Raw genomic sequence first — 24,959 nt, forward strand, 5'->3', positions numbered from 1 at the left:
TTTAAAATATTCTTTGTCCAAGGAACTTATTTTTATTTAAATTTCTCTATAATTTTAATTTTTCTAGTAAATTCTCTTCATAAACACATTGAAAACCATTTTTTTTGTTTATGTGGTTTGAAAAATTAAAAACTAAACTCTGCAAGAGTGTAATAAATACTTTTGATTACTTCTGACTTTCTCTCCTTGGAGAAAACTAAGAGAGCTTCAAAGATGCAGAATTCAGAATGAAAAAATGTCACACAATAAATATTTTTCAGTCAGTATCTAATGATTTGAGTAACCTTATATTTTCCTATAAAATATCAGTTGGTTAGTACCAAAGTGTCCAAGTTGCAAGGTTTTTGAAAAAGTATCTTGTCAATGTTAAGTTTAGCACAAAACAACCAATTTCAAGTTACCTTGAAACATTCCATAATACAAAATTTCAAAAAAATTCTTATGAAGTATGGCCATCGCTTATGTCAGTAATATCTATGGCTCTCAGGTTACTTATGTTTGCTACAGTATCCCCAGCATGGTTTTCATAGTTTTTCAAAATTGCATTGTTGAGTCTGAATCAGTAGTTGGCAATATATTTGTTCATTAGTTTTCTCTAGACCTTTTGATTTAAACTTTTAATATTTATAGTTTCTTAAAATTTTGTAGTATGTTTTATTTTCAAGATCTAGTGAGAAGTCATCAAAAAAAAAAACCTCTCACATATAAACATTTGTTACTGTATTAGTAGCAAAAAGACACCTAGTATTTTTCAATTCACTTTAGGATTATTTCTTTGAGGGACACTTATTTTTGAAGTTCTTGATTCTTTTCTAAAATGTCTGAATTACTGAAGTTGTCAAAGTTTCAGATTTCTCCCTTTCCGTCCATCTATACCCCAGAACCAGGTTCCCTCTTGGGCACGGATTATGTGTGGGTGAGGAGGAAGATGGTTCAGATTGATAAAGCAATACCCCTGGGAAAAAGACGATTAACATGTAGAAAGGGATTTCCCTGCAGTATAAATACCAGCACGCGCCCTCCTGGTTGCTTCAGAGCCTTCCTGATGTATATATGCAGGTAGTGAGATTTGAAACGGCCCTTTGAAACAGTAATATAATCAAACTCTGATTTGGGGAGCAGCAGTTCTCCTCCTTTTTCTACTCTCTTGTGGGAATGAGTTGCCAACCTTTTACTTCGGCTGATACCTTTATACCTCTGAATTCCGAGTCTTCTGCAACTCTGCCTCTGATAATGCATCACAGCGCTGCCGAGTGCCTCCCGGTCTCCAACCACGCCACCAATGTGATGTCTACAGGTACTGACTCCCATCCGGGTCTCCGTGTGGCTGGGCCTAAAGATTTCAGGATGGATCCTTTGGATCTTGTTAGCTTAGAATCTCCTCGCTTCTTTTATTTTCTCCTTTAATTTAAGTTAAATATTAAGTACATTTAAAAAGCCAAAGTACCTAAGAAATTGTTAAAGAACTATTAGTAAGCGTTGTAATTTCAATTGCTGGTTTTATTATAAAGAGGATTTTCTACATAACAGTGAGTCTGGGTGTTTTTAATCCAAAAAGCATTTTTATGTAAGCATTTATGGATCAAGAACAAACTAAAGCAATAGCCTAAATAGTGTTTAAAAGGTGTTACTTCTTTATCTTAAAGATGTATTTGGTTTTACCATGTCCAAAAACAGCCATATACCTCACAGTAAACACAACTGAATGATTCCCAATACCAAAAACTATGGATTTCAAAGAATAAAATAATTAAATGATTTTAACAAACATATTTTTAGCATGATTCAAAATTCAAAAATCAAAACTAGAAGACACATGTAACATTTAGAACCCATAAAACTGAGTTAAAATCTCTCAAAACTGAGTTCTGAAGAGACTTCAATCTCTAACGAAATTTTAATATTTTCTTACAGAACTTTCTTATGTAAAAATTAAACTTGAAAATTTGAATATATTGTCTCAAATACAAATAGGTATGTGTTGCTAATGCACCCTTTCTTTATGCAGTAACAAAGTTTTTAAAGTAGATTTATAAGCGGACAAAGTTTTGAATTAAGTAAATTTCTTTCATAAGTAAGTTTGGGATTAATCTGCAGCTGAATTTTTTTTTAAATCTAGAGAGTATGTATCTGGATTGTGGTAAAATTATTAATATAGAGGGGTTTTTTTTTTCATCTACCAAAGATTCTCGTAATTTAAATAAAAAGGCAATAATGGAAGTCTCCCAAACATATTTTTTGGAAAATATAATAAAGTATTTTAACCAAAAATATGTGCTATAATTAAATGTAAGCAGTTATCACAGTTAATTGTATATTTTAAATAATAGATCTATTCTGAGTATATATTTAAATAATATTTAAATACATGATTATAGCATTTGATTTTATAATTTTTCCATCAGATCAAATTATAATATACTAGGTAAGAAAGTAGAAATAATGCCTATAATGAAAAGAGCATTGGATATAACATGGGTTTCATGTTTGTTTAATTTTGGATTGCATAGTGAGATTTTTATATTTGATCATTATAATATAAAATATTATAATGTAAAATTACTTCAGTTCTTTCTGCATGTCAATTTTAAAATGAAAATTTGAAGATTTATCAATAGTAAGAGAAAATGTTGCTTTCTGAAGTGACCTCATATCTCTAATCACTAGATTGTATCTCAGAATTTTCAAAGGATTCTAATTCTATACTTAATAATATCTTACATTTATTCAAGAATTTATAATCATATTTATGCAAACCTATCACTGTGTTCAGGATATGAAGGAAAAATGAGGAAATACATAAGGAGTGGTTTTATTGTCAATACCCATACTTTTAGTCAACTTGGTGATTCATGCTTAAAGCTTGATTAAAGTTTAGCAATTCAAATTTATTTTCATAATACACATTGATTCCACAAGACAAGTAAAACTATGAATGAGGTAATATTTATATACTGCTTTCAAACTTTATAGATCTCAAGTCACTCAACAATTTTTTTTGACCAGCTTTATTAGTAGAATTTTTGCATTGATTGTGGGCATCCAGAAAACTTCTTGATTTCAACATCAACATAAAGACATCATCCACTGTCATGGATTTTTCATCAACATCTGCATTTAGTGGGGTTTTTATGATTGTATCCAAATAGAGACCAGTTGCTTGGCCATTTTCTCTTTGATGGAAGAAATTGTTAGGAGAATAGAGATAATGACTGTTCCAGAGTTGGTTTATGTATCCATTCTTCTAGAGAAAGACCACTATATACAACCATATTATACAAGAATTTTACGAGATTATTCCTCCAGTTTATTGTAATGTGTATATGAGATGGAACCTACAAGAATTCTGCAACTCCCAATTGGCCAATGTCCAAACCAGTCAGTCACCCCTCATAGAGCACAACATAATTAAAGATTGTTATCCACATTGATAATTTATGATCTGGTTACCTAAGACAAAATTTGATTCCTGCTTTTAGCCTCCTCAGCAGAGAATTTCCCCCAAGTGAAAACAAATTATTGCCATATAACTTTAAGAATCCCATAAATGTGTCTTTTTGCAATGAAATGACTGTGTCTTGAATCCTCATACATTTTCTTACCAGTCCCGTCTATTTTGTCTTTGATCCAAACTCCTAAATGTTTGTGTGCATATTTCCTGGTGACATCGTTGGGAAACACAGCAACAGGACTTCATTATTCTGTTCCTTCCTGTCATTATGGAAACCAGCCATCGACCTATGGAGTGATGGCAGGTAAGAAAAATTGTCTGCATATGTGAGGTTGAGTCTGGGGACACTAAGATGGATTTCTTGGGTCTGAGAGAATCTTATTTATTAATTTTTATTCTCAACTTAGTTAACATACAGCATAGTCTTGGCTTCAGGAGGGTCTGAGGGAACCTTTAGCAGAATGTGTCATGAAATTCTTATCGCTTAACCTTGGAAATTGCTGGTAAACCACTACTTACTGAAATGTTCCCTAATATGTGATACCTTCAGAGATCATAATGGTTACACCTGATTGCCCTTATTCTACATAACCCTGAACTTCTGTGCTTAACTCTTTTGTTTGCTTTGTATGAATTTTACTCTAATTCATTACTGCCAAACTGCAGATTGTCACTTGATGTTATTGATGTTACTTATGTCACCAGTTATAATATGGTTGTGACTAGCCTCTCGTGCTTATTTAAGTTTAAACATAAACTAGCTAAAATAAGGTCAAATTTAAAATTTAGTTCTTCGGTTGCAGTAGCCACATTTCAAGTGTTAATAAACTCATGTGGCTACCAAAGCAGACAGCACAGACTTCTACAACATCTCCCTCATTGCTGTATTTCTTCTGGACATTTGGCCCGTGAAGGTAAATAAGACATTGAAAGCTAAGAGTGAATCGTAGCGGCTTTAGTGATAGTTGTTTAAAGCTGTGGCAGCTCTGAGTTGTTGTTAGTCTTAAATGAGATTGAAATAGTTGAAGTTACTTTTGTTTTTCCTCTGGACAAAAAAGCATCACTAGATCAAGGTTAATTATTTATTGATGCTTGTATGAAAGCACTGATAACACATTTCCTAAGAGGAAAATCTGACCTAATCTATTCATAACAAACCTTATGACTTAATTTTAAGATATGGCCAGACAAAAGATTTTAAGGGTTTAATAAAGTACACAATTTTGTAGACATATTTTTTGGATATTCTTTGACCTTTTATATTGGTTACTACAGGGAGAGAAACCTCATGGGTGACAACAAACTACTGAGGTTCTATGTGAGAAAATAAGAGAGAGAGTATGTGTGATACTGAGGGAGAAGCTTTAGATAAATGAATCCTATATTAAGGAAATCTTTTCTTTTTTTTAAGTTTGTTTATTTTGATAGGAAGAGAGAGAATCCCAAGCAGGATCCATGCTGTCAGCTCGAGCCCCATGTGGAGCTTGATCTCAGGAAATGTGAGATCATGATCTAAGCAGAAATCAAGAGTCAGACACTTAACTGACCGAGCCACCCAAGCACTCTTGAGGAAATCTTTTCTAACTGCTGTGTCTTGTTATCAGCCCTAATAAGTGATGGGGTGGGGGGAACCCATGAATTTACAACTATAAATTTGAAATAAAATTTAACAAGTATTTTAGTTCAACACTTAATTTCTCCAATTTTTTTCATGTTGAGACTAAATAAAACATTAAAACTTAAAGCTATTTCAGAAACAATGTTCTCCACTTACATTCCATCAATGAGCATTCTACATAAACTAGTATCCTCACCTTTATGGTAAGATGAAGACTAATGAAGACCTGTAAGTCCTAGTATCTTTTTTTAGTAATTATAAAATGGGGACGGCCATATTTTTCCCCTTGGAAGACTGATTATTTATGATTCATATATTTAGTAGTTAGTCAGTATTCGTGGTTAATGAGAACAGCCCTTGTTGATGATAAGCTACTCTCATTATAAACATAGTAGAATGTGCATTGAGCCACTAGAGGTGTAGGCAGAATGCTCTGCATGGCCCACACCACATTGGGATCTTGAAGACCAGATGTGACCAGCACATGGCTGTATGCGACTGTCTCTTGGAGGAGCAGCCTTGCTGACCACAAAGCCAGGTCCAACTTGAGGTGCCTTCAAAACTAGCAACAGGTGGCAGAGGATAGAGGTTCACCACAGACCAAACACCGAGATGGTTTTTGCTACCACCTCCCTACCCCTTGAGGCTACTGCCCTAGTGGGTTTGCAGCTGGCCTGAGAATTCTAACCCGTTTCTAGTTTCCAGGCCCAGGCTCACAATGAGAGTCCACAGGCAGCAGGGGCTGTACTGACAAGCCCCCTCAGCAGGCACTCAGCAAACCCTCTTCCTCACTGCAGTTGAAAAGGAGAGCTTCCAGAAAAGCCCTTTAAAATTATCCAAAGCCTGTGTTAGTGACATGAACAGCAACATGGTCATGCTAAGACTTGAATGTATCGCTAGAGTCTTAAAAGTTATTTATATTTAGTCACCGAAAGAAAAACTCACCGTGGCAAGCATCGAGATTATATTTGAATATCTTTTGAGAGTGATATGCTTTATTATTGGAATGTCATTATTTTGACATATATTTAGTATTGGTTTTTGCATCATAGATTAAACCCCAGAGAATCCGAACTCTTCTGTCTTTATCCCCAGAGAAGCTACACAAATTGAGTTATAAAACACAGGAATTCAAAAATAAGAGCGCAGAGATATAAAATACACCAGAGAAACCTGGCTATGTCATTGGAATTTTCTGAGAAGCCTCAGAGCATTCATCAAATCAGCCACTTGCCCACACTCTGCAGAAGCGTCTTATTATCTACAATAAAGACAGTTTTATTGTCATGTATGCGATATGAAAGGAATCTAGAGAAAGACATATATTTCAAAGGATGTGAAATTGCTTTATTTTACTGTGGTACTCTTATACCCGTACTCTGATGCTTACATTTAGTTTGAATGTTTTGTTAAATTAATAACCCACTGGAAGGGAAGAGCTATAGCTAATATTTGTTAAGGTTAGTAGGGAGGATTTTTTAAATTATGAAATGAATCCACCATGCCTTATCCATATGTGGGCACACCAAAGAGAAAGATTCATTGGGAACGATGAATTAGCCACACCATGAACTAATTACAAACCTGTTCAAGTCACTTAGCCTCTCTGAGTTTCAATCTCTTCCTATCTGAGTTGTGGTGAGAGCTACAACTTTATTGAGGTTGAATTGTGGCAGATTTGTACCAACTTGACCTGGCTTTCCCATGATCTTCTCTTTAGATACTGTTGCAGCTAAATGCCTTCTTCTGTCCCTTCATCCCTGAGAATTTAGATTATTCAACAGCCTACAACATGGATAACAGGAAACAGTGAATTAAAATTGCTCTTTAAGGGGAGGCTGGTGGCTCAGTAGGTTGAGCGTCCAACTCTTGACTTTGGCTCCGGTCATGATCCCAGAATCAAGGGATTGAGCCCTATGTGGGATTCCGCATGAGCAAGGAGCCTGCTTAAGATTCTCTCTCTCTTCCTCTGCCCCTCTCCCCTACTCTCTTTATTTAAAATTAAAAAAATTTTCAATGTCAATTTAAAAAATTTAAAAAAAGCTCTTCAAAGTCTCTTCTAGATGAACACAACACAACACAAAAGAACAACAAAAAGACCTCAAATGCTAATTCTTGAGTATTTGAGATTGTTTCTCTTCTCCAGTTTCTGAAGGGGGGGTGAAAACTAGGCAACACGCTCAGTGGGCTGTCCGCTCTGCCCACCATCCTGGGGAAACTGAGCAAATCAGCAGCACAGTAATGTGTGTTAAACACAGCAAGGTCATATTATATAACGGCCAAGCCAAAATGAGGTATGAGAGTCCTCATTTAAAAATTAATTTCAAGAGGGGGGCTCCTGGGTGGCTCAGTCGGTTGGGCGTCTGACTTCGGCTCAGGTCATGATCTCACAGTTCGTGAGTTCGAGCCCCACGTCGGGCTCTGTGCTGACAGCTCGGAGCCTGGAGCCTGTTTCAGATTCTGTGTCTCCCTCTCTCTGACCCTCCCCTATTCATGCTCTGTCTCTCCCTGTCTCAAAAATAAATAAAACATTTAAAAAAATTAATTTCAAGAGAAAAGTAAAATAGCTGAGGTTTGGAAAGATGAATTTTTTTTTAAGTTTATTTTTGAGAAAGAAAGAAAATGGGGGAGGGGCAGAGAGAGAGGGAGATGCAGAATCCAAAGCAGGCTCCAGGCTCTGAGCTGTCAGCACAAAGCCTGACACGGGGCTAGAACCCACGAACTGTGAGATTATGACCTGAGCTGAAGTTGGAAGCGTAACTGACTGAACCATCCAGGCACCCTCATTGTTTTGTTTTGTTTCTTTTTAATAATAAGTGAATAAGAAAAGATAATTATGACCGAAAATGCCCTCTCTAACTGCTCGTATGCAATAGACAACAGAAATCAGTTTGATGGTTGACATAGAGAAATAGTCAACTTTGGAGCCCAGCTCTCATTCTGAAGTTGTTTTCTTTCCTCTTCTCCTCCTTTGTCTCCCCCTCTGCAGTTCCTCGTTCCTCCCCCACTCCTTCCTTCCTCTTCTTTTCTCTTCCTTCTTTCTCCTCCTTTTTTCTACTTCTCCTTTTTTATTTTATTTCTCCCTAACTTGTTCTGGTGGTGTTGACTCTGAGGGAGGAAGTAATTCTGAAGGTTTGGGGTTTTTGTTTGTTTGTTTGTTTTTTAACCTCTGAATCAGAAAAAACTGTTTCGTAGCAGTAACATGAGGCATTTTCCCTAAGTTTTCTTAGTCTCTCAACTACTCAATTTGATCACTGTAGCAGGAAAGCATTCCCAGGCCACGCGGAAACAAATGGGCATGGCTGTGTTCCAAATAAATTACAAAACCATGCAGAGGATCCCTGCTGTATATGGATAAGATTTTCCCCGTGCATAGAAAAGATCACAATTCACACTTCTGGTTTGCCTCACTTGGTCAGGTGTGAAGAAAAACAAACAAATAAATAAATACACATTGAAATACACATTCCTTTGCATGTCTCCAGCAAAATGGTGAATTTTACTGTGTCCCTCTGGTTCCCCTGTGTGTTCTTGTAAGGCTTCAAGTCCGGACCCTCAGAGACATTGTCAGCATCCAGAGCAATTGCTCCGGAAGAGCAATTCGCCCCAAACCATAGTGTGTTGAACCAGCCACCTCGGCCTCCCCATTGCTAGCTTTAAAAGATTTACCTCTTTTCTTCTCCCACGTCCGCCACATGGAAATATATGACCCAGCAATTTAGGAAAGCTTTTGTGAGGGGCACCTGGGTGGCTCTGTCCATTAAGCATTCTGCTCAGGTCTTGATCTCACAGTTTGTGAGTTCAAGCCCCACATCTGACTGAGCACTGATGGTACAAGATTCTCTCTCTCCTTCCCTCTCCTCCCCTTCCCTGCTCGTGCTCTCTCCCTCTCTCAACACAAATAAAAGAAAGGTTTTGGGTGGATTAATCTACAACATGAAAATATACTTCAGACTGTAAAGAAGGTGCAAACACTTCCAAGAGGTTTAGCTGTGTGCTTTTCTAGGCTCACACTGCTTTATCCGTGTTTTGGAAATTGTTTATGAGACTCTGGCTACAGAGGATTCATTGCTTCTTTTATCTTCTTCCCATTTTTTAAAATTTTTTTATGACATCTCTTTTTTAACATTTATTTACTTTTGAGAGAGACAGAGCATGAGCAGGGGAGGGGCAGAGAGAGAGGAGACAAAATCCGAAGCAGGCTCCAGGCTCTGAGCTGTCAGGACAGAGCCTCACACGGGCCCGAAACCACGAACCGTGAGATCATGACCTGAGCCAAAGTCGGACGCTTAACCAACTGAGCTACCCAGGTGCCCCGTTTTTGTTTTTGTTTTTAATCAGTGCTTCAGAAAGATTTAATATCTTTCCATGCATACCCTACCAGTCACTGTCCACTCTCCCCCAAATGTAGGATCATATGAGACACACAGCACTTTGCCTTTGCTTATGACTGTCATGAATTTCTGTTTAAAGTTAATTCCAGGAGAAATGTGTCTGTGCAGATAACTGTGGATATATTCACTTAATGAAAAATGCAAACATATCACACATTGTGTTTTCCTTTGCTCTGGATGCCAAACCTTTGAACATAGTATCTCCTGTGTACTTTTCATGGACTCACGTTCAAATTTATATTTTAAATGTTGATTTCCCCAGAGTATTTTTTTTTATTTATTTTTTTCAACGTTTATTTATTTTTGGGACAGAGAGAGACAGAGTATGAACGGGGGAGGGGCAGAGAGAGAGGGAGACACAGAATCGGAAACAGGCTCCAGGCTCTGAGCCATCAGCCCAGAGCCCGACGCGGGGCTCGAACTCACAGACCGCAAGATCGTGACCTGGCTGAAGTCGGACGCTTAACCGACTGCGCCACCCAGGCGCCCCTCCCCAGAGTATTTTTTTAAGCTTATTTATTTATTTTGAGAGGGTGAGAGACAACGCAGGGGAGAGGCAGAGAGAGAATCCCAAGCAGGGTCTGAACTGTCAGATGCAGTGCTCAAACTCATGGACTGTGAGATCATGACGTGAGCCGAAATCAAGAGTCAGATGCTTAAGGGACTCAGCCACCCAGGCACCCCTTTCCAGGGTATTTATAATGTATAAACTACCTCTATAATTTTCCAGAAATAGAGGTGGCTCTCTTCTAATATTTTAATAAACTATAATATTTTCGTCTGAAAGTATATGTTTAATGTAGCCAAATATATTTAAACTGCAGATGTCTTTAAAGGAAAGTACATTTGGCTTACCTGAGTACAGATTGCCTAAAAATTGAATGAGGTGATTATTTCAGTGTGGTTTATTACAGTGCTCATTGGACTTTAGATCTGGTTTTAGCTGTATAGTTGATTCATTGTAGCATCCAATGGAGGTTGTTTAACTTCCTTTTACTTAAATTTTCTAAGTTTTAAATTGTGAATAAAATTTGTTTCTATTTCACTTATATAAAGACAAGATGACAAGTGTGAAATGGACACAGCACAAAGTATCACGTAGATTTGTAGCAGTGTGTGACTATGGTCAGCAAGAAAAATCAAAAACGATGACCACAAAGGCTAATAAATTCAGACCTTATGGCATAGCATATAAAAGATATGTAACAAATTATTTATGGAAAATAAAAATTTGACTTAGGTAAAATGAGTTACCTGAAGTGCTTTAAAATACATTAAATGTGTAAAATCACACAGCAGACAGCACATATACATACACAGTGGGATATTACTCTGCCTTAAAGAATGGGATGTCCATTTGTCACGGATGGAGCTAGAGAGTATTATGCTAAGTGAAATAAGTCAGAGAAAGTCAGTGAAATACCAAATGAGTTTACTTATATGTGGAATCTAAAAAAACAAATGAACAAACAAAGCAGAAACAGACCCATAAATACAAAGAAAAAACTGATGGTTGCCAAAGGAAAAAAGGGAGAGACATGGGCAAAATGGGTGAGGGGGAGTAGGAGATACAGGCTTCCAGGTATGGAATGAGTAAGCCACAGGGATGAAAGGTAGAGCACAAGGAATGTGGTCAATGATATTGCTTAAAATTTTTTTTAATGTTTATTTTTGAGACAGCATGAACAGGGGAGGGTCAGAGAGAGAGGGAGACACAGAATCCGAAGCAGGCTCCAGGCTCTGAGCTGTCAGTACAGAGCCTGACGTGGGGCTCGAACTCACGGACCGTGAGATCATGACCTGAGCCGAAGTCGGACGCTCAACCGACTGAGCCACCCAGGTGCCCCTGTGGTCAATGATATTGTAACAGCATCATCTGGTGACAGATGGCAGTAGCTATACTTAGAGCAAGCACAGCAAACACAGAGTCGTCCAATCACTATGGCGTATACCTGAACCAACGTAACATTGCATGTCAAATATACTTCAATACAAAAAATAATAAAATAGTAAGGTAGAGAAAAAACCTCAGCAGCTTATTTTTTTCTCGCTGCTTTTACTCTTTCTCATAGTACTTCATCATTAAGTGTCTTGAGTGACATTTGGTGTTTCTGAATGATACAAGAAGTGAAGATTGTTTTCATATATCTGAGTACCAACTCTTAAAGCCTAAGTGGAAGCAAAGTCTTGAGATAAATATTAAGCAAATCCTAAAATAAACGTGATCGGTTTCCTTTTATGTAATTTCTTTTACTTCAACTAGCAGAATGCAAAGCTAATAGAAATTAGTAAACATTGGGACACTTGGGTGGCTCAGTCAGTTGCGTGTCCGACTTCGGCTCAGGTCATAATCTCATGGTTCATGAGTTAAAGCCCCACATCGACCTCTGACCGCTCAGAGCCTGGAGGCTGCTTCAGATTCTGTGTCTCCCTAGCTCTCTGCCCCTCCACCACTCACTCTCTGTCTCTTTCTCTCTCTCAAAAATAAACATTAAAAAAAAAAGAAATTAATAAACATTTTAAAAATTGATAGAACTGCTTTTGAAAATTTTATCTTGTCTGATCAATATACCACCCACTAAAGCATAGAGTGGACAATTAACTGACTTTAAAAAGTAAAACTGGGTAATTTGGGTTTGTAAAAGAAGCATGAATTTTTTTAGACAGGAATAGTTTCTTTCAAATATATTTCACAGCAGCTAAATTTATTTTATGCTATTTTTGTTTAACTCCTCACTTGTATATTACTTTGCTCCCAAAAAGGACATAGTCTATGGAAAGGGGCACACTTTATAATTACTTATTGTCATATAAATAATGCAAGTCGATCATTTGCTGACTTAGACTATTCTTTGGTTATTACATATTGATATATTAATATAAGATTTATATATTCTAGAAAATTACATTATTACTCATGTCTTTGATTTGTGAATGTATTTATAGAAAAATAATAGGTAGCATAAACTTGATATATTTTTTCAGTGTTTCCAAGAATGATTATTGCATACATTCTATAGTAATTTATTTTTAGCTTAAATATTTATTTATACTCATAAGAAAAATGATAAATTACCAAGTATTTTATTTGTATAAAATGTCTTGCTTATACAAGTGTCATTAACTATAAATTGAAGTGAAATCTCTACCAATAAAAACAATGTATTGATGAGGAAAACAGAAATAAAATGTGTTGAAATTTGGCTGATGTTGTCCTGTCATCCACCCATGCTCCCCAACTGAGAGTGACTCTCCTTTCCTAGTACAGAATGAGATCTGGAAGAAGTTTTTAAAAAATCACATCTTTTAGTGTTTTTGTGATTTATTATTTAGCTCAATCAGTTGATCTAATGCTTCATCATTTATGGGCGATTGCCTATCATATCTAGAATTGCACCCTTCCTTGTCATTAGTTTTGCTCCTTCAATAATAATCAAGAAATGATTCCATTATATTGTATACTTTTCAAGAAATCTTGATGCTGCCTTTTAATAGAACTTTAAAAATTACCTTTTTTCCTTTCACTCCTTGAATCTATTTAACCATATTAATGTATTTCATGTTCTCATTATTTTCTTTTCACCTGCCTTTGTTAAATTAAAAAAAAAGACACGATTATTTTCCCTTGAAATTAAGCATTGACTGATAAAACAGGGGAGCTTCTTAATATTGTAAAATTAATTTTCTAATACTAAGAAAACTTCCCAGCACAGCACTTTAAGCATATGCCTTGTTTATAATAAACATCACAGATTATTTGCATAATGAATTAAAATAACAGAGATTGAAATCTACATTCCAGTTTTAGTTGAACCTCAGATTCACAGGAACAGGTGTCTTTTAAGAGAAAAATGAAATAATGGGAAACATACTTCTGAGAGTATTTGCTTATTTCTATTTTAATTATTTGCAATTCCCTGCTTTTTTCCTTTGGCATTATTTTTGTTTTTGCTGCTCTGGGGAAGGTGGAAAAGAAACATCGTTTTTACTAAGCTACTCTGACTGCTATTTTAGAAGGCTGAATGTCACTTAACCTTTTAGAACTGTGATAGCTAGGGGCGCCTGGTTGGCTCAGTCAGTTAAGCATCCACCTCGATTTCGGCTCAGGTCATGATCTCACAGTTTCTGAGATCAAGCCCTATGTTGGCCTCTGGGCTGACAGCATGGAGGTGGTTGGGATTCCCTGTCTCCCTCTCTCTCTCTCTGCTCCTCCCCCTCTCTCTCTTTCTCAAATAAATATGAAAAAAAAATCTTTTTTTAATTTTGACAGCTGTAGGGAAATAATGGTTTCAAAGGTGCAAAACTTTTGCTTGTATAGAAATGGCGGACAATTACAAATCCCTTTCCTTTCCTCTCTTTGTTTATTCACAGGTAGCTTAACCCCTTGTCTTTACAAGTTTCCTGACCACACCTTGAGTCATGGCTTTCCTCCCATGCACCAGCCTCTTCTGTCAGAAGACCCCACCGTCACTGATTTCAAGCAGGAACTCAGGCGGAAAAGTAAATTGATTGAAGAGCCGATAGACATGGATTCTCCGGAAATCCGAGAACTTGAGAAGTTTGCCAATGAATTTAAAGTGAGAAGAATTAAGTTAGGTATGCACTTTTTAAGAGTAACAGGCATACACCTTAGTCTGCAAATCCTTACTATATTACTGTTCAGTCTCTTATACTCTACTCAGAAGTCTAAGACAGTTCTCATTCTACATCTCTGCTGTGGATATAAGTTACTCCAATTATGGAAATCCTACAAAAACCTTTATCTCCTTGTTAATTCTTAATATCCTAAATACATAGGTTTTTAAATTAATGCTATTTTTCCCACTTACCTACCTCAAAATTTGTCTTGAAGTACTTGTTTTTCTATTTTATTTGAACTTAGGAATAGATAAGTCATTCATATGATTCGAAGGCATAAAGGGCGTAAGTGAAATATATCCTTTCTGTTTGTCTTTCCTGTTTATCAGGTTTCTTTGCATCCTTCCAGAGATACCTTATGTACATATAAGCAACTATACAGACCTTTCAATATAGATTTTTTCAAAATATTTTCTATGTTTATTTATTTAGAAGAGGGCTGGACAAAGAGGGAGACAGAGAATCCCGAGCAGGCTCCACGATCAGCAGAGCCTGACATGGAACTCGAACCTATAAACCATGAGATCATGATCTAAACCAAAATCAAGAGTCAGATGCTCAACCAACTGAACCACTCAGGTGCCCCCAGATATTTTTTATTTAACTGTTTATTTTAGAGAGCTTTCCTAATAGTTTTTTTTAATGGGTCTATCAAATTCCGTCACATGAATTTATTATTTAATCAGTCCCTATTGATGGTAAATTCAGGTCGTCTCCAATCTTACATTGTTAAACAGTCCTCCTACAGGGGCATCTGGGTGGCTCATTCGGTTGAGCATCCGACTCTTGATTTTGACTCCAGTCACCATCTCACGGTGCATGAGTTTGAGCCCCACTTTGGGCTCCATGCTGACAGTGCAGAGCCCACTTGGGATTCTCTCTCTCTCTCTCTCTCTCTCTCTCTGCCCCTCCCCTGCTTTCACACTATGTCTCTCTCTCAAACTCATTTTTAAAAAATCCTATGATGATTCACATCATAAATGCCATTTTGTACCTACATAAATTTATATGTAGGACAAGTGTTAAAAACACAATTTCTTAATTAAAGTGTGTGTATTTGTAATTTTGATAGATGTTGTCAAATTGGTCTGTATAGAGGTTGTACCAAATTTTACCACCACGGGTGTCTCTTGGCAAACTGCTCAGAATATAATCTTTATGAAGGCAGGAATTTTTTATTTTTATTTTTCCTTAAAAGCATATCCTTGGCACTTAGAACAGTGACCGACAGCACACAGAATAAAATTGTTGAAGAAAAATGTGGTTTAATCTTTTGGGTCTTTGCAAATCAGGTAAATCAGATAGGTCAAAGTGGTACCTCACGGTACTTTCATTTTAAATTTGAGTGAAGATTGAAAAGCGGTACTTCATGTGTTTTATAGTCATTTGGAATTCTTTCTCTGTGAACTGTAGATAGCCTTTGCACGCTTTCTATTCAATAGTGTTTTTTAACATAAAATAACTATAAAAATTAACCTTGATTTAAATTCATGAAGTAGTGTATCTTTTAAATGGATTGAAAATGATCGTTCCACCCTCCGCACCTGTGGAATGAACCACAGGTAATTTTGTAATATTTATTGATGGGCATTGTATGTAACCATTTTATGCATACAGATATATAGCTATAGGCCCTGAATTAATATGCAATGACTATATATGATAAACACAGCAATAGGCATCTTTACAACAACCATTTTCAATGAGCTATTTATATTGCTGTTAATATTTCAAATTCAATGCTGATGGTTGATATCAACTTGTACTCTAAAAATGTTTTGGGACAATCGATGAGGATCTTTGGCCTGAAGCATTACCAAATGATATAATAAATGTCCTCGAAGATACATGTAAAATACTGGGTGATCACGGTCTTGTAATAAACATGTTTTTAGGGAAAGTAAACATAATTCTTAGTTTTACTTGGTACCCTTTAGCAATATAGTTGAAAATTTTATAGTTGAGATAAAAATATTTGTGATATATCATACATTTTATGCATCATATTTAATACACTGTATATTTTAGCATATATCATCAGACATTTAATAAAGACAGCAAAAATGTTTTAGTGTCTTATGTTTGACACCTCTATCCAATGTCACTAAGTACTGTGAATGGCAGACATTCCTGTCTGAATTGTTTTGCCTTCTAGAAAAAATTAAGAGTATTTTTTGAAGTACTTGACAATTCTACATGGAACTTACTAAACAGTTCTAAATTGCCAATGCATATACTTAAAAGAAATACTTCATAGTTAAAGACCAAAAGAAAGACCAAAGTGAATCTTTCTTGAACAGCTGGAGCTAATGGGTCTTTATTGCCCTCTCACAGGATACACCCAAACCAATGTTGGGGAAGCCCTGGCAGCTGTGCATGGCTCAGAATTCAGTCAAACGACTATCTGCCGATTTGAAAACCTGCAGCTCAGCTTTAAAAATGCATGCAAACTAAAAGCAATATTATCAAAATGGCTGGAGGAAGCAGAGCAAGTTGGAGGTACTGAAGTTAGATCTCTGAGGGCTGTGTGATGTTTTAACCTAGAAACAATGGTAGGGAAAGACAGATACCATATGTTTTCACTCTTATGTGGATCTTGAGAAACTTAAGACCATGGGGGAGGGGAAGGAAAAAAAAAAAAGGTTAGAGAGGGAGGGAGCCAAAGCATAAGAGACTCTTAAAAAGGAGAATGAGCTGAGGGTTGATGGGGGGTGGGAGGGAGGGGAGGTGGGTGGGTGGTGGGCATTGAGGAGGGCACCTATTGGGATGAGCACTGGGTGTTGTATGGAAGCCAATTTGACAATAAATTTCATATTACAAAAAATGTTTCATAATACTAAAAAAAGGAAGGATAATGAAAGCATAGGAATAAGTTTACTGAGAAGGGTAAACTGAGTGAGAAGATAAGCTGTAGAAGAACAGGGTTCTAGATAACGTGGCACAGGCATGAGGTGGTGACATGACTTTTTTTTTTTTTTTAAACACATCCAAATTTTTTGCCTCTGTGCTATACCATAGTGATCGTACAGGAATTTTTATAACCTAATATTACCGTAGGCAGAGAATTTGTACACACCAGTCTTCCAAATAAGTACGTAAGCAATTGCTAATGTAATAAAATTACCTACTCATACTACCATCAAAGCTGGATAAAGACCAAAGTTTGAGAGCATTTCAATAAAATGTTCTAAGGAAACTATGGTAGGGTCATCATTTATAGACGTTTGTCTTTGCAGAGTTAGTATTTCTGCCTTAACATTTTTGTGTTGGGTCTTGTACTATAAAATAACACAGAATGCAAAACTGTAAAACAAAAATGTATAGACTTTATTTTGCATTGTTTTATAAAGAAAACTTGAAACTCAAATCTGACAGTTTTTTAAAACCTACTTTGTTTTTGCAATTGTTTCTCTTTTCCCCATTACAGCTTTATATAATGAAAAAGTGGGAGCAAATGAAAGGAAAAGGAAGCGAAGAACAACTATAAGGTATTCTTTTGAGACATTAAAAGGTATAGAGGAAATGGAATATATACATATATATAGTATATCTATGTATATGTTCATATAGATAGATATATATATAGTGTGTGTGTGTGTGTGTGTATATATATATATATATGGAAGAGTATTTGAGGATAATATAGGTGCAACATAACACAAATGCATGGTGAATACAGTCCATTGAAAAAACAAGATTGGTGGAAAAGTATAATTTAATAACCTAGAGCTAGTAATTTTTTAACATTTGATGGAAAAGTATGTTATTTGATTCAAGAACACTCACTCCACAAGTTTTTGGCTAAAACAAGAATTAATTACTTATACAAAGTGTTCATTTCTGCTGTCCTTTCAGATATGTCTTGCTCTGGCAATATGGTATCTATGTTACTAAAAATAGCAAAAGTAGCAATCAGTATTTCAGTCTCTTAAAGTCCAACATGATTCCTTGCATTTCAAGCTAGAAAGACTGTTGGCTCATCTTTTGGTAATTTGTGTGAAAATTACAGAGGAAATGCTAAAATATACATTTTGTTTTGGTCGATGAGTTATTCACTAAACATCTCACCTATTATAAATAACTTAAATGATTTCTGAGGGACATTTAGAAATGCCCACAGAAGTGTTCATTTCCTTTTCAGGAAGTCAGTGCCCTCTAGTGGCACAAAGGTGGATAAACATAGAAAGTCTAAATTCCCTTATTTCTTCCTGTGACTCTGCTTATGGTACCCTGTGTAACACAAGCATCTAAATGTTCTACAGGCTACCCACTTATCTTTGTTGAAGCTTTGGAAATGTTTTCAGAGTCTTTAAATATTTTCATGTTGATATTTATGAAATTCAACATTATTGAATTTTGATCTGCCAAAACATCATTAAAACACCTTAATCTCACCCTTCTCTATACCCCTCCCTACTCAGTATCGCTGCTAAAGATGCTCTGGAGAGACACTTTGGAGAACAGAATAAACCTTCCTCTCAAGAGATCATGCGAATGGCTGAAGAACTGAATCTTGAGAAAGAAGTAGTAAGAGTTTGGTTTTGCAATAGAAGGCAGAGAGAAAAACGGGTGAAAACAAGTCTGAATCAGAGTTTATTTACTATTTCTAAGGAGCACCTTGAATGCAGATAAAATTTACTATTGTGTAACATCCAATTTTTCTGTTTTTCTTTCCTTTCTCTTCCCCAACAAAAATAGAAATTAGTTATTTGGTTGGCTTCAAAAATTTTATATCAACAACTTTTGCAGACACTTTTCTACTTTAAAAAATTAATACAATTTAAATATTGGTGACTTATTTTCTTTAAAATATTCTCAGAAGCCAAACTGTATATTTTTAAGCCAAAGATACCAATAGGAATAAAACAATAATTCTTTCAAAGTATTTCTCACTCCCTCTTTATCTACACACGCACACATGGAGTGCGCACATGGGTCTTTCAAGATTCCTTTTCCCAAGGCTGTTTATTAGCTTTTTAATATTTCAGTCATAATGCTAAATAAAGAATATCACCATAGAAAATACAATTAGAAAATTGTGACCAATGTCCTGTTTACCATCAGCACTGATAGTTTGTTTGAACTAAATTGTTTGCACTTAAGAGCTGGAGGTGCGTTAGAATTTTATTAGTGCTTTTAGGAATAAATCTTAATTAGAAGCGACACTTTTGATCTTTTTATTCTTCCCAAAGATTTAGCTTTTTTGATGTTTATTTATAGAAAATAGGCTTTATGGATTCTGAACCCAAACTATTTTGTAAGCTGCAACAGTGCAGGAATGATGTCTGGCTTGTTTACTGTTGTTTGTCCAGTGCCTAGGAAAGTGCTTGTAGTGGGCACGCGAGCTTCGTTAAATGAAGAAATGTGCTGTTGTGATATTACCAATGAAGGAGTGTGCTGTTAACAATTGCTACAAACTTGAAGGGTGCGTAATTTAATAACACTATTTAAGTCTCACAACCCAGAAAATCATCAGGATCCTATGAAAAAGACTATCACTTTGTTTTAATTGGCTAGAATATGATTTGTTATTGATGAAAAAGTTTGACAATCGAGTATTTTAATTTAGCGATTTATATCTAAGGAACATATTTAATTTATAAGAATGAACTTCTTTGAAACTTGCAAATAGAAGCAAATGGTAACATAATAGCAATCTAAGTGATTTTTTTTTTTGCATTGAAAATATAAATCTGCTGGCAATGTTTATTTTATATAACAAAAATGGAAACAATTAGACCAAATTTTATTAATGATTTAGAATGCTTAATAAATTACACTGTCCAGTCTGCTTTTAGTGATACTAATAAAGATCAAACATTATTTCATAATCTCTATAGATTATATGTTTATGCACACATAATCACCATTAATTGGATTGCTAGAAACTTTGACATATTAACAAAAAGAGATTGTTTTCAGTGGCTTAATCATCTATGCTTAAGTACACATCTAGCACCCAGGAGGTGTTGTACAAAATATATATACAAGGACTTTTATTTTTCAAGAGTAAATTCCATATTATTGAGCCATGTAGATATTTAAGTTCTTTGTATAATTCACCTGCTTACCACATACGTTAATTGGGAAGGGATTCTTGAGTTTGTAAAAGGCAGGAATAGGATGTATATACATACATATATACTAGATACATACACAAAAATGCATATATGCATGTCTGAAAGTTGCAAATAGAAAAAAAAATAATGCAATATAAATCTAGAATAGTGACTTTTTTGCACTTTAAATATAAATCTGAGAATGTTTCATCTGACTTTATACAACAAAAATAAGCATGTATAAATGCTTATATCATCCTCACATATATATGATAATATCAGACATTCATCCATAAAGTCATTCAGGTTTAGATACAGCTAGCATTGGGAAATAATTTTTCTCCCTAAAAGGAGTTATTTTGAATCAATACTTAATATCAAAATAACAAATCTATAGTTATTCACATTAGTTGTAAATGCATTAGTATTTAGAATTAATTTATTTGTATTAGAAAGTTTTTGAGACTATTCTAACTACATTGAGATATTTTAGGGGCGCCTGGGTGGGTCAATCGGTTAAGCATCTGACTTTGGCTCAGGTCATGATCTCGCACTCCGTGAGTTCGAGCCCCGCGTTGGGCTCTGTGCTGACAGCTCAGAGCCTGGAGCCTGTTTCGGATTCTGTGTCTCCCTCTCTCTCTAACCCTCCCCTGTTCATGCTCTGTCTCTCCCTGTCTCAAAAATAAACGTTAAAAAATATATATATATAAAGAGATATTTTAATATAGATTGATCTTTTTATAAAAATAGAAAATGGTTAATGCTATTTAGAATCCTAAACTGCAATTAAATAAATGACAAATGTAATTTGCTATGCAGTTATCTATGTGTTCATACTTTCAGGAATAAATGGCAAAACCTGACTTTAGCAAGTCTTTCCATCTAAAGTTCTTGTGAACTCTTCAGTGGTAAATCTTTAGGAATTCAGAACAGTCCATTAAAATGGAAAGATCTGTCACTTATACCAATTGGTACATTCAATTTTATCTTGCACAGATGGTTGACATTCATCCATTGACCCTTCCATCTCTAATGGTGGAAAAATTGATCTAGTAAAAAATATTTTCAGTGTTTTGGGGATGGGAGCAATGTGTCTTTGTGCACCCGCTCTCAACTTCTGGGGGAGATGGGGGTGGGGGAAGGGGAGTGTGTGTTGTGTGTTGTCCCAACAATTAGAGTCCCTTGTATCAGCCGTCACATTCCTCAGGCTTGCTCTAAGGTAAATTCAATCCAGTTGACTCAAAGGAACTAAGTTTAGAAGAACGGTGTCAAGTCCCTTTATGGGAGACTCAATTTCTACAGAGAGGAAATTGGAAAGTTGATCTGTTTTTCTACAGCTGCAAAAAACCTATTCCTGCAGAATAATGGTAATCAAAGGAGAAAGTTATTAGTCTCTCTTCAGATCTGGACACACACCTAGTTTTAATGTAAGAGTATCTAAAATAGTGCACAAAAAAAATAAAATAGGAGTGCACATATTTAAATTAGGTCCACAGGGATCAGGCTAGAAGTGTGGCCACTGGGTAGTAAGGAATGTACTTGTGGCTGAGGGGAAAATGCACTTTTCTCCTAAAGGCAATCAGATGCAAATAATAAAATATACATCACTGTGCAGGTTGAATAAAGCCCAAGGCTGCCAGATTCCCTGTGTCTACAGAGACACAATCTTGAACCCCTTTCCACTGGCCCCTGCCTTAGCCAGGTACTCCTCTCCGAGCATGGAATATAGTCTATGCAACGCAGTCACCTGACAAATGATTTTATTTTCTAACCACATTCTACTTCTCTGGTATTCTGAGATCTCTTCCACCCGTGACTTTTACATCCCAACAGAATGTGACATTGGACTGCATCCTTCTTGGTAAAACAGGTATTGCTATACTTTTCCATTCTCTATTGGCAACCTCTTGTCTGAATACAGTTGTTAAAGTAATCCTTTCACCGAAAAAAGAGAAATTAGGGAAACAAACAAAAAATTCAGTTGACCATTGAACAACATGGGTTTACCCTGTGCAGGGTCCACATATTTATATGTGGATTTTTTTCAATACAGTACAGTACCATAAATGTATTTTCTCTTATGATTTTCTTAACATTTTATTGTCCCTAAACTTACTCTATAGGATACAATATATAATACAGTTAACATACAAAATGTGTGTTAATTGATATGTTATTGGTAAGGCTACTGGCTATTAGTAAAGTTTTGGGGAGGTCAAAAGTTATATGCAGACTTGTGACTGCATGAGGTCACTGCCCCAATACCCACATTGTTGAAAGATCAACTCTATTTTCAGTAAACTCAATGTATAAGAATCCTTGTTTCCGAATCTTAAGTGTGGAGAATAAGTTTCATTTTTAGTCAAGGATAGTGTAACATAATTTTACAACGATTGTGAAAATTGCTACAAGAGCATTTTATAAATATAACCAAATCAGAATGGCTCTTCTCTCTACTTTGAGTCCCAAAGCCTTCCGTAGTATCCAGGTTTGCCTGAAAATAAAGGAAATCACTAAGACTTATCTGCTTAAAAATAGTATTTAAAAATGTTTACCCCCTACAAGTTCTAGAAAAGGAATCATCAGATGAATTACACGTGAAACCAATTCTTATTCCATTCACAAACATCAATCCTGTACCAACTGCTAATTCTTAGGAAAGACATTTGTTAAAATTTAAGAAGCAGAGTTACCTATTTTCCTTCCAGAAAAATAATAAAAATCATTCTTTTGAAAAATTACCAGATATGCATAAAAATGTTAACTTTAGCAGAAGCCAAAAACAGAGTAAAAGGGGAAAAAAGCATAATAGCAATAAATCTTTATTGGAATCTTTTTAACAAAATAATTTTTAAAAACAAAAGCCCCCCGCATGTAAACAAGAAAGTAAATAAAGTTAGTTGGCATTATTATGTACATCCAAGAATCAAAACAAATTCTGGGTTAACATTCCATAATCCAGTAAAATGTTTTGACCCATCAATGTTCAGGGAAACTAATACTGTAAACAATGCAACCTTATCTATGAACATCATACAATGCTTCATGAATTACAAATTAAATAGTTTAACTTTTCATTCATCCCACCAATCCATATGCCATATGGATACTAGCCCTAAAATGGATTTACCTTGTCAACATTAGACCAAAATGTCCATCATCAGATGTTGATCTGGTCACACCCAACTGATCTCTCCTCCAACGTTTATGGTGGGATGTGCTAGAACCCATATATTACAACAGAACTTTTTCAAACTAACCTAATCCTAAATTCTCTAATCTGCCACTTTACTTTTTCCTCACTTTCTATATATACATTAAATACCATAGCAACTTCACCTTAAAAAATACTGCTAATACATTAATACACATTTAGGAAATAATTTCTGACAAAGTTGTAGTTTATTTACCAAGGAAAAAATGCTAATTTTTATTTTAAAATTTAGGTTAAGTATTGTCACAGTAGTCTTAAACTAAAGATGGCTTCCATTTAGAGTGTTCAATATACACAATAAAGATCAAAATTAAACATATTAAATAGTATCTCACATGGGGAAAATTTTCTCAGTTCTTGGAAGAAAGACCAAAATGTAGTTTTATTACTATAAAATGTTATTAATTCAGTGTCTGTTTTTGCTAATTATTTTCATTTTTATAAGCTTTTACAAAAGAGAACCAGGATAATTTTTCTAAGACGCCTCAATATTAATTTAAAATGTAATTTTTTCTGTCAGTTAAAATAATTTAAAGATGTGCACAATATATTCTGTTTAAGGCAGGTGCCAAGCACATTTTGAAAGGTAATAAACTTACCAACTAGAATGTTCTCCCAAAGGAAAAAAAAGGAAAAAGGAAAAACCCATGACAGTTTTAAGACAAATGTTTATATAGCACTCTTCTTTTGGCTCATTTAAAAATAATTTGGCAGCTGAACCGCCTATGGTCATAACATATATCACTCACAAAGGACAAGCAACAGATACAGAATTAATGATATATTTTTAATATTTTTTACAAGTCTCTTTAGTTGGTGCCTAGTGGCATTTAACAAGATTTTTGTATTCCGTGTAAAAACACATAGAACGTAAACACTACGTAATGAATATAATTTCTCTATGCCATGCAAAAAAGAAGTCAACTTTTTACACATCCTCGCTCCTAAATAGTTCTCAATAAAATCCAACTGTTCCCATTTTTGCATCCTTGTCATTCTTTGGTAAAAGATTCAAAATAGCCATAGGTTAGGAAACAACTGTTTGCTCGTGGTCTTCATTTTTGCAAATAAATGTGTTTTGTAAAAGGAATCTGCACTGTGCCTGATTTATACTAAATAATTGTAAGTAAGCAAAATATCATGGTTTTTCTGACTAATCTACTCCTAAAGCTTTGAGTTGCCGTTCAATCTCTTCATCGGAGATCGTAGCCTTTGAAGTAGAGGCAGATGGTAAGCTTCGAGCAGCTGATGGAGCTTTGGCCATCTATATTAAAGGTAAAGGGGAAAAAATGTGCATTACCAAATGTGGGGCAAGGACACAAAGGATGTGCTTTAAAGATGTTTACTTTACATTCAAATATAAAATCACGCATCTAACAGGAAAGGGTAACTTACAGTGACAAAAGTGGTAGAAACGATTTCTAACTGAGAGAAGAAGACATTCATACCTTTCCAGAGATTTCAATTCCGATTTCATCAAGAACTTGATTCACAATATCTTGGCTTTCTTCTTCATCATCAGAGCCATCAAAGATGTCATCAAGTGTGTCATTGACTTGGGGGGAAGGGGAGAAACAAAGCAATT

General features: G+C 35.4%; 2 protein-coding genes across 3 annotated transcripts in view; one reads left to right on the forward strand and one right to left on the reverse strand.

The window, feature by feature from the left end:
- The first annotated feature begins 1,155 nt into the window (after positions 1–1,155).
- POU1F1 (POU class 1 homeobox 1) lies at positions 1,156–18,776 on the forward strand. 2 transcript variants are annotated; one of them, XM_047100340.1, is made up of 6 exons: positions 1,156–1,297; positions 3,606–3,755; positions 13,835–14,059; positions 16,436–16,600; positions 17,529–17,589; positions 18,523–18,776. In XM_047100340.1, exons 1-6 carry the CDS (start codon positions 1,156–1,158, stop codon positions 18,731–18,733), a joined length of 954 nt encoding a protein of 317 aa, XP_046956296.1. In that variant the 3' UTR covers positions 18,734–18,776. The 2 variants fall into 2 exon arrangements, with proteins under 2 accessions (XP_046956296.1, XP_046956297.1); XM_047100341.1 differs by having other exon boundaries at positions 3,684–3,755.
- A 4,805-nt stretch (positions 18,777–23,581) lies between these two features.
- The window catches only part of CHMP2B (charged multivesicular body protein 2B), a 30,536-nt gene continuing 29,158 nt past the window's right edge, over positions 23,582–24,959 (reverse strand). Inside the window, exons 5-6 of the mRNA XM_047099735.1 lie at positions 24,823–24,929; positions 23,582–24,638 (exon numbers count right to left, since the gene is read on the reverse strand). Coding sequence (XP_046955691.1) covers positions 24,528–24,638; positions 24,823–24,929 — 218 coding nt within the window. The 3' untranslated portion in view covers positions 23,582–24,527. The remainder of the gene's footprint in view (positions 24,639–24,822; positions 24,930–24,959) is intronic.

Source organism: Lynx rufus, unplaced genomic scaffold (genome assembly GCF_022079265.1).
Source record: "Lynx rufus isolate CCGP_SWC_20201006 ecotype Redwood Valley unplaced genomic scaffold, mLynRuf1.p SCAF_5, whole genome shotgun sequence".
Lineage (NCBI taxonomy): Eukaryota > Metazoa > Chordata > Mammalia > Carnivora > Felidae > Lynx > Lynx rufus.

Coding starts and splice junctions, on each gene's coding strand:
- POU1F1 (XM_047100340.1), top strand. CDS start 1,156: ATGAGTTGCCAACCTTTTACTTCGGCTGATACCTTTATACCTCTGAAT. Junction 3,756..13,834: donor GACCTATGGAGTGATGGCAG/GTAAGAAAAATT, acceptor GTTTATTCACAG/GTAGCTTAACCCCTTGTCTT. Junction 16,601..17,528: donor GGAAGCAGAGCAAGTTGGAG/GTACTGAAGTTA, acceptor TCCCCATTACAG/CTTTATATAATGAAAAAGTG.